Source organism: Nycticebus coucang, chromosome 4 (assembly GCF_027406575.1).
Source record: "Nycticebus coucang isolate mNycCou1 chromosome 4, mNycCou1.pri, whole genome shotgun sequence".
NCBI classification, from domain to species: Eukaryota; Metazoa; Chordata; class Mammalia; order Primates; family Lorisidae; genus Nycticebus; species Nycticebus coucang.
Window position 1 is genome coordinate 135,668,166 of NC_069783.1, and position 10,342 is coordinate 135,678,507.

Sequence of the window (10,342 nt, forward strand, 5' to 3'; positions counted from 1 at the left end):
TGAGGAGGAGATCAAAGAGCCATCCCAGAGTCCAGAAACAGTGCGGGTCTGGAAGACTTCTGGAAAGGCCACACCATGGCCTGGACTCCTCTTCCTCCTCACTCTTTGCCCAGGTACAAAAAGATTTCTGAGACCAGCCTTTGAAGGGGTCCCTCTGTGTTCCTTCCTCAGTCCTATCATGAGTCTGATTTGGGGTTCAGAGTATGTCTTCAGGCTGTGGTGACCCAAGAGCTTCCTACATATCATGAGAGATGGTCACTCTCACCTGTGGCTCCAGCACTGGAGAAGCCACCAGTGGTCAGTGTCCTTCCTGGATCCAGCAGAAGTCTGGCCAAGTCACCAAGACATTAATTTATGACATAAGCCTGAAACACTCCCGAATGACAGGGAGTTCTCAGGTTCTCTCCTTGGGGGCAAAGCTGTCCTAACCCCTCTTAGGTCCCAGCCCATGGTCCAGGCTGAGGACTATTGCAGCACCTCGGGGGTGCTCTCGGCACAGGTCAGAGGAAGAACAAGACATAAACTGACCTTTGAGCCTGGGTCAGTCAAATGTGATCATGGGATGTCAGGATCACATGACCAGACAGCTGAACTCTCAGGGCAGCCTACAGATTAAATATCCTCAGAGAGAAAGGTGAATGGAACAGAAGGGTCTGAATTAATTTGAGTCTCATAGTGGAGGATATTTCTGGATGATTCAGAAGGATGTAAACCAAAAAGAGCAGTATTTAATTATCCTGTGCTAGAAAAATCTAAAATCAGATCTAAAGATTAACATCAGCTGGGTCAGATCTAAAGTTTGACATCAAACACATTTCCTTCAGAAAGAAGCGTCTGCAGTGATGTTCTTATTGTCAACTTAGAGTAAAGGGAAGAGGAGCTTTTGTTGTATATAATTATAATAAAGTTTATTCCATTCGGTTCCATTTTTACAGTATACAACATGTGAATGCAACGTGTACGTTGCGTGACATTTCAAAATATTTTTAAATATGTTTAAATCAAATTGTAGAAATGATTCTTCCTGTCTATGGGTATAATTAAATAAATCCATCTTCTAAGATAAATCGTAGTCCTACCCCCCAGTAATGCTAAATTACACAAATGCATTTTCAACCTTATTTAAAATATAATATCATTGCAGGTGAAGTTAGCTAAGAAGAGGCCATTTACAGGAGTGTGGTGCCTCCTGACTCGGTGTGACTAGTGTTCTGAGAATACAGAAGGACGTGGAGAGGACGCCATGTGACGGTGAGGGCAGAGAAGGGACTTAGGTGGCTGCAAACCAAGGGACACCCAACCCTGTCAGCAAACCACCCACTGTTGATAAGAGGGAGGTAGGATGTCCCCAGAGGGCCAGAGCACATGGACCCCCGTCTCTGGACTTTGCAGGACTGGCCTCCAGAGCGGCGCATTTCTGTTGCTCTAGGCTGCCCAGTGTGTGCCGCGTCGTGACTGTTGTCCCAGAACACAGATGTACCAAACAAGCAGCATCACAGTGCGTCCAAATTTGATTGCATTTGTCTCATCTTGGCCCTCACTTCCTCCACAAATATGACCATATGGGGCCCCTATTTCTTTACCTTATGCCCATAATTGTCACTTAGGATTAACACAGTGATTCCCCCGTCTTTAAAATACAAATGTATGTAAGTATTGATTAATATTATGACTACGGAAAGTACTGATGAGAACTTACAACTTATAATTATTTCCCTTGTTCACTGGCATCAAGATGTGAAGATGAAAAGACCATGTTGTTATTACAAGGCTTCAGGTCATCCCTGGGACAGGTGAGCTCAGGGGGAGCTGCCGCCACATTTGATGGGAAGCCTCAAGTGCGTTATGCTCAGCCCGCCACTTAAAAATTGGGACGCAGGGCGGTACTTTTCTGGACACACTGGCGAGAGGCAGAGCAGACAGAGGCATGAGGAGCAGTCCTTCACCAAACCCGCCAGCGCCTCCCTGCCTCTGTCAGACCAGAGACTGTCAGACATTCCTGGGCACAGGTATCACCTGGGAGCCTGTCACATGTGGACTCTGACTCAGGGCAACTGGAGTGGGGCCTGGGATTCTGCATTTATAGAAGGTGCTTCCCCCAGACCTCCACACCTACGCCTCAATGTCACCAAATGTATAAGAATGATGGAAAACAAGGAGACCCACTAGCAAATGAAAACAGAAAAGAAACCTCTCCAAAGAGAAGTAAAGAATTTTGATTAAAGAAGGATTCCGAGTCTATGCAGGAAGACCAGACAAGACAGCCGAGGAGCTGGGAGAGACTCTACTTTCTAAAGGAAAAATACTGGAATGAAAGCAAACACACCCCAAGCCTCCTTGACTCAACCCCACCTCTGCTTCCAGCCCAATCTCCCCACTGGCTTCTCCTCCAGTCCTGTGTTCAGTGAAGACAATCCCCACCCCTCCCCTTTCTTCTGTCTGATTCCCTCTTCTCCTTTTGAATCATGGGATGTTCCCTTTCACTTCACACCCCTGCTCTGCTATGAGTTCCTCAACTAATTACTAAAAGATATACATAAAAAAGGCATGGACTTAAAATATCCTTTTGAGAAAATTTCAGTAACATCCTCTATTTTTCTTGAACTTCTCTGATCTCACACTTAAGAAGAAGATCCAAGTGAGCTGATTCCCTTTTCTGATCACTATGAGGACCTTCTCCTCCTCCCTGGGTTTCTCTTCACTCCCAAGTGAACACAGTGGGTCCCCAGCCTGCTCCTTTATCCCCCAGACTCTCCCCACTCTGCTCCCTGTGTGTGATCTCCTGAGGGATTCAGTGGGGAGAGAGAAACGGGCTTCAAGAGCAGCCTGGGAAGTGGGATCGTGGCTGACCTGTCCTGTTCTCAGCTAATGTGCATTTTAGTTCACGCACAGTTTACGCAGGAGACACCTATTCCACTCAATGTGGTGTGAGCTGTAGGTCTTGTTCCAACTCGGGAGGCAGAAACAGAAAACTAAGGCCTGCAATGAGGTAGGAGCTGCCCTGAGGAGGGCCTGGCTGTGCTCTTGGGGATTAGTCAGTGGTCAAGGCCCTGGTGGGGACAGAAACCTCTGTCAGGACCACCTGGCATCTGTCCCAGACATGCAGGACTAGACCCAGGCCACAGGGGACATTGGGGGCCTGTCCCTGAGGGATCTGTGGACACAGATTCCACCTTTCAGCTGGGGACCCACACCTAGCTTTGGGCTCACTGTAGCCAGAAGCTATCCCTGCCCACTTTGGGCCCCTGGGAAGGCTCAGGCTAGGCCCAGCCCAGGGACAGCCCTCGGACAAATGTCACCCAGTCACTGTGGCTCGCACAGGCCCAGGGAGGGTTGGGTTGGGCAGGGGAAGAGCAGCACATTTGCATGCAGGGCCCCTCTCTCTCCTTTGGGGCTGGAGGGGGGATAAGACAGACCTGCAGTGTGCCTCCCTCAGTAGAACTCTGCGGTGTTCACATCATGGCCTGGACCCCACTTCTCCTCCTCAGCCTCGTCCTTCACTGCACAGGTCAGGACGGTCCTCAGCACCATGAACCCCCAGTTTTCAAACCCATGCCAGGACTGTCCTTTCTTCCTGTCTTTTCTCCAGGTCATAATGGGTGTCTGTGTTTCCAGGGTCCCTCTCCCAGCCTGTGCTGACTCAGCCGCCCTCTGCATCTGCCTCCCTGGGAGCCTCAGTCAAGATCACGTGCACCCTGAGCAGTGAGCTCAGCTACTACGATGTTGCTTGGCACCAGCAGCAGCCGGGGAAGGCCCCACGGTACCTGATGTGGATTGACAGTGCTGGGAGCAGCAGCAAGGGGGACGGGATCCCTGACCGCTTCTCTGGCTCCGGCTCTGGGACTGACCGCTACTTGACCATCTCCAACCTCCAGTCTGAGGATGAGGCTGATTATTACTGTCAGACCTGGGACAGCAGTGCTATTGCTCACAGTGACACGGGCAGATGAGGAAGTGGGACAAAAACCTCAGCTTGAGCTGGAGCTTTCTCTCTGACAATTTTCAAAATTCAAAATATGCTCCATATTCACAAACTGTACTTAGGAGACCTTTGGTGTTTAAAATATTTCTACTCTCAATTTCTCACCAAAGTTTCTGAAGTCTCAGGAAAACCAAAGGCAAAACCCAAAGCCTCCTGATGACACTGAAATGTTGCCTGTTTATCCACATGTGATAAATCCAGTGCCTGTGGGGCTGGCCTTGTCCAGGAAACATGAAAAATGAGCCTCTCCTGGCTCATGTGTTGGTCAGGACCCAGGGACCATCTCAGCAGGTGGACAGTCCTACCCCGTGGACTATGTTCTTCCAGTTGTCAGAGTAGAGACCTCCTCTTCCCTCCCAGTCACCTGTGCTCAGGGTTCCCTATATCCTGGGGACCAGGCAGGGGGATTTGAAATGCAGCTGAGGACATGGGTCAGGGAGGAATTCGAGGCACACAGCTGGCCTGGCTCACTCATGGGTTCCTGCAGCTATAGTTGTCACATCAGGATAGAGGGTGGATGTGGGGACAGCTATGGCGCTGAGGCAGCAACCTTGCTGTGGGAGGTGAGAGGGGAAGTGGAGACTCCACCTCTGCAGGGATCTGCTGAGATTGCTCCAGGGGAGTTCGGGGACGCAGATCCCATTAATGTGACTTTCCTATAGCTGATCCCACACAGAAACATGGGGACCCCATGAGCAGGTTTCCCTGAGACCACAGGCACTGACTTTCGTCCTCCCCTCTCCTGCCTCATTGGAGTTTTTCTAAAGTCCGGGCTGTGATGTGGGTCTGTGGGACATCAGAGACCAGAAATGCCCCAACTTTCACGTGTTTCACCCTCCCTGTGGAGCTGATGATGTGCCCACATCCCGAGGTCAGTTTCTACTGCCCAGAGAGTGTCACAGACTATGGATCTTATGGAGACCAAGGGCTCCCAGAAAGAAATACAAACATTGTGACCAGACAGGAGTTTTGGGAGTTTCTGAGGTTTAGCCTGATTCTCCTTTGTCACCAGGGCCTCCTTGATACCCCTCACCTCTAGGGACAGGGTCAAGCTGACCATCACTGTTAGAGCTGATTACAACCCAATGCCACCACGAACTCCCATCCATGGGGAAGTGACACAGCGATGTATTCCTCATGTTCCCCTCAAATCCATCCCTTCTCTGTCCCCACCTTGTACCAACCTCTGCTCAGGTTGTGGCTTGTGCTGTCACTGCTCCCAGAAAGCCTGAGGCTCTTACCTTGGCTCATCCTCATGGGGCCACAGAGAATCCCACCTTCCCTCACTGGCTTCCTGTGCAAGTAGAACTTTTGTCTCCAGAGGCTATAAGAGCCTCCCACATGTGACCTGACAGGCCCAGGGCCCCCCTGTCCAGCCCGCTAGATGTTGCCTACACCTGGCTTAAGCTTCTGAATCATTCCCTGACCTCTGAAGCCTCAGGAAATCTGGGTCTTCTTAATCCTCAAAGTGTGTCCGCAGGGGACTCCTGGGTTCCAGGTGCACATGAGCCCTCCCTGTAAGGAGATGGCTCTGGGACTCCTCACACTTACCTTCCTGTCGTTAATCCCCGGGAACCCTATTCTCTCCCCTCTGTGTTTCTTTAATTGAGATGATGCTGGAATGAATCTCAGTTCTTGGGGCCTAAGGGATAAAAGCGCAGCCCACACAGAGCTGTCACCTGGTCCAGCATCTGCCAAGAGCCACCAGGGGAGCTGCTCTCTGCTCTCTGCTCCTTCCTGCACCATGATGGGCTCCCGGACCTTGGAATTTTCTGTGGTATCCAGGTCTTTAATCCTCCGCTGTCGATTAGTGACCATAGGCTGGGAGGAGCGAGGATAACTGTCTAATAGGCAGACAGTGCGTGTCTGGGATGATCAGAAAGCACTTCCAGCAGTCTGTTCACACAGAATCTCCCTCTCTACTTCTGCTCCTCAGGAACTGACTGTGACAGTGAAGTCTGACCCTGAGGGAGCTGTAGGCTCAGCCTCTGCAAGGCCTGGCTCTGGCTTGGCCTAGGGCTGGGGCAGAAGGGAAGTGAGAAGGAGGCTCAGCCGTGGGCAGCCCAGGCCCCGATGTCCTGTTAGGGGCTGAGCTCTCTGCAGTGTGGGTCCTGCAGAGACAGCTTAGGGGGACCGAGGCCCCAGGTTTATGTGGAAAAGTGAAATAAAGTGAGCAGGGGGAGGTCAGAGGACAGGTAGTGAGCAGATGTGGTGATGGGTGTGCCCCAGGAGGAAGACAGCATTCTTTGTGACCTATGGGGGGGAAAGTGGGAAGTCTAGATCAGTGACAAAGAGAAAACATGAGAGGACCTGAGTGCTGAAGCCACAGGAGTCCTAGGTCTGTCCCTGAGAAGTCCTCGGAAAGATCACATGATGACCACAGTCAGCAACCTCCCTCCAGGGCTCTGCATCCCACCCACTGTCCCTCCCAGAGACTCTGGGGTGTGCAGGACACACCCTCCCTGTGGTCTCTGTCCCAACCCAGCTCCCAGGGGCAGGTCACACTCTGCCCTGAGTGGGACTGCACAGCCTAGGGGAGAGGCACAGATTTGAAGAAGAAGCTACCTCTGCCCAGGGGGAGGGAAGGGTGAGCAGATGGGGGTATCAGGGCTTCCTTAGGGACCTGGGGACAGAGCAGTGGTGCTCCTCACATCTGCTCACGGACGCTCAGTCCAGGGGAGGACTTGGGGCTTCCCAACCCAGGGGCTGTCCCTACATTGTGTGTCTGAGATGATGGAGTGTTTAGCCCATGGTTCAGGATCAAATTAGGGTGTGAAGTTCCCTTCAAAGGTGGTAACTCCTCTCAGTGCCCAATGAGGAGAAACAAGGTTCAGGAACAGCACCCCCAGGGCTCCCCTGCCCTCTCTCCCCCAGAATCGCACTCAGTGTCTGCATCGCCCTGGAAGGTGGGCCCGCGATTGACAAACTTCATTAAGTCATTCATTCATCCTTCTTTCTGCAAACTGTGTCAGGGAGGGACTGAGAGGAAGAGGGGGGCCTAGAGGGAGAGGCTGGGCCCAAGGGCAGGTCCTGGGCATTGGGGAGCAGGCTCTGCTCTGCCCAGGGGGGAGGAAGAGGAGCAGCTCCTGGTGCCCTGCAGGGAGGGGCTGCCCTGTCCTCATTGGTTTGCGACTCTGCTGACTTCAGGGGAGGCTCCTTAGGGAGGCCGAGCTCTCAGAACTGCCCTGTAAATTGCACATGGAGGTGGGTGGGGAGCCCGGGGAGGAGCTGTGTGGACACCTGAGACTAAGGCACACTCAGATATGGACACTGCCCAGCTCTGTCAGGCCCTGTGACAGACACAGGATGAGCCCACCACATGCTGTCCCAGTGTCTTTCTTAGGTTTGGACTTCCAGGCCCATAGGGCTTGATGACCAGAATCCTACAGATGAGAACTCCTGGAACGTTTGTGTTGTTGCCAAGAATGGCAGAGTTGTGCCGCATAATAAAGACTTGGGGGACTGAAGGGAAGCGATGTGAGCAGGACCTGAGCTCCCTGGGGCTGCAGGTGGGGCCTGCGGGGAGGGGCTCTGGTCAGGGGGCAGGTCCCTCAAGCCGGCCTGTGCCCTCCCTGCAGTAATGAGCGAGTTCTCCCTCTGTTAGCTCAGGGAGATGCGGTGGTTGGAAAGAGCCCGGCTCCCTCCTTCTTTCTCTGGCTCCTTCTCTGTCATGTGACCAGCCTCTATGCCCTCCTCTTGGAAGATTCCTGAAGTTCCCACTGAAATCAGATGCTGGGCCCATTCTTTCACAAACTTTGAAGAATAGTGAGCCAAAGAAACCTCTTTTCTCTATAAATTCCTCAGGCTCGAGTGTGCCTTGGTAGCAATGGTAAATAGATAGTCACAGGAATTAGTACTGAGGTGTGAGTTGCTGCTTTAAAAATACCTGAAAATCTGGACGCAGCTTTGGAACAGGGTAATGGGCAGAGGCTTGAAGCATTTAGAGGAGTCAGAGGAAGACAAGAGAGAAGCGATTTGGAATCCCATAGACACTGTTAACTGGTTGTCACCACAGTACTAATGGAAATATGTACAGTGCAGACCAGGCTGATGAGGTTGCAGACGGAAATAAAGAATTTATTTGGAACTAGAGCGGCAAACGTCACCATTGTCACGATGTAGCAAAGAACTGGAGTGCAAAGTGTCGCTGCTCTAGGGCTTGTGGGAGGACGGCGTGAGGAGGGACGTGAGGGCAGCTGGCAGAATACATTTCTAAGCAATTTCTAAGAACTTTCCAAAAGGGTCACAGCAAAACCGCCCCTTCCAACCCCAGTCATCATGCTCAGGGCTGCCCGAGGCTCCCTCCATCCCAGGGACCAGAAAATAGGAGGGAAAACGATGCAGCCCGAGGACTTGGGTCAGGACACAATTCCAGGCACTTGGCTGGCCTGGCTCACCTGCTGCTACTTGAACCTTCACCTGTCACAGCAGGGTAGAGGTGGGTAAGGGGGCAGCTATGGGTTTAAAGGAAAGGCAACATGGGGGTCCAGGGTCCAGTATCCCCTTTGCAGCTGGAGACTATTTGCTTCTGCCCTGACCACAGCAGGAGATGAGAGCCAGCAGGTGACAGTGACACCAGGGCAAGGACCAGAGGAACCTGGACTGTAAAATGAAGATTTTTACTTAATTTTCATGAAGATAGAATCTATTGGACATTTTTTTAGAGATAACTTTCTCCGGTACATGTATTAGAACTATTACTCAGAGGCGTCTAGCATGAAATGAAATAAGGTAACTATGGGGGGAAAGTACAAAGCTGCTCCACAGGGCCCAGCTGAGTGGGGATGGGCACCTGCACTCAGCACCCGGAGCAGGACCGGGAGGAGACGGGGTGGGGGCGTGGACGAAGCTTGGAGAAGGTCAGTGTCCATGTCTTGTGGGGCGTGAGGGGCTCCGAGCAGTCGAGATGGGCTCCAAATGCCTATGGGTCTGAGGAGGATCGGGGGTCCTTGTGGATAGTGAATTGTTTTCTCCACAGGGACCAGAACTCCATGAGAACGGCTTTTGTCTTTGCTATTTTTCTGTTTCCTCACTGCTGCACCTGCAGGGTTCAGAGCACGGCTCGGCACAAAGCACACACTCAGCCCACATCCACGGAGTGAGGAGGTGGAGTCACCTAAATGAGAATCCCAGGAAGAGGCTCGGGTCTGAGCCAAAGTCAATAATTTCTTCTGTCTGGACATTTGCTATTTGGGGTCCTGAGTTCATTCAAGATAAGATGTTAAGTAACAGCTTAGACTTCAGGGTCTACTGTTCAAGAGAGGAACGTGGGCACGAGCCCTGGGGAAGGTGACCAGTAGGATGGACTAGACCCCATGGGCTCCTGCAGAGACAGAGGAGAAGGATGTGATGGGCCTGCAGGTGCTGAGCAAGGAGGCCCCATATGCAAACTGACATTTTATTAAACTAAGAACCTATAGTCATTTGTCAACAAAATATATTTTCCATGCTGATCATCAATGATGTGGTTAATGACAATCACATATTGAATTCTTCAGTCCCAAACCCCTCACAGCCCCTGTGAGACAACTCAGGAGGGAAGGATGGAGGGCTATGGGCTGTGTCCCCAGGAGACAGGAGTGTGCACCGAGAGTAGAGGGTGAGGACAGAGTGAGGGGGTGTCCCAGAGTGTCAGTGTGGGCTGGGTGTGATTCTGACACACGGCACAGCCTGGCCCACAGCTGCTCACCTCAGCCACGCTGTGCTTCCTGCTAGCAGAGCAATTAAAACAGCTAAATGCACAGGAGACTCTGCTACGAGGTGATTCACGTGAGGGTGGTCAGAGTGTATTCCTGTAGGAGCAGTTTTATGTAACACTAACATATGTGTATACTTTAAATCATATACCAGGGGAGTCATATGATCTTTGCAGGATTTTCTGTTGGGAAGAGAAGACCTTGAGTTGTCATCAATGCACATGTGTGTACCCCCCGTAGTTTAAGATTCCTTCTGAGAATAAAAAGGTTACAGTAATAAATTACACTCCATCAGAAATACAATGTAGGGGAATAAGACCATCCATCTGTGACAGAAAGAGTGACTGGGGAGCGGCAGTGACAAGCTGGGCCCGCAGGTGTCTGGACCATGGGGACCTGTGTGCTGAGACCAGCAGGGGGCGCTGGAGGACTGCCCTGTAGTCCCTACACACCTGCGCAGGGAGGACCAGTCACTCCAAGGAGCCTAATCCTGGGCCTGGGCCCTGTGCTTACTGATGGGGACTCAAGCCTTTCTGGCTTTTTCTTAGTTATTGTGTTAAAACATTTATATTCCACATTTAGTAAGTTTCACAAGTACCATTGTAAGATGCACCGTAGTTGTGGTCCCACTGATTACCCTTCCTCCATCCATCCCCCCCGGCCC

The 10,342-nt window shown here is 51.6% G+C and overlaps 2 gene segments (V, D, J or C); both read left to right on the plus strand.

Annotated features, from left to right (window-relative positions):
• LOC128584904 (probable non-functional immunoglobulin lambda variable 1-50) overlaps positions 1–10,342 on the plus strand; it is a 685,263-nt gene that overhangs the window by 171,744 nt on the left and 503,177 nt on the right.
• On the plus strand, positions 3,429–3,950 carry LOC128583438 (immunoglobulin lambda variable 4-69-like). The segment is given in 2 exon segments: positions 3,429–3,508; positions 3,616–3,950. Coding segments are annotated over 2 exon segments (384 nt in total).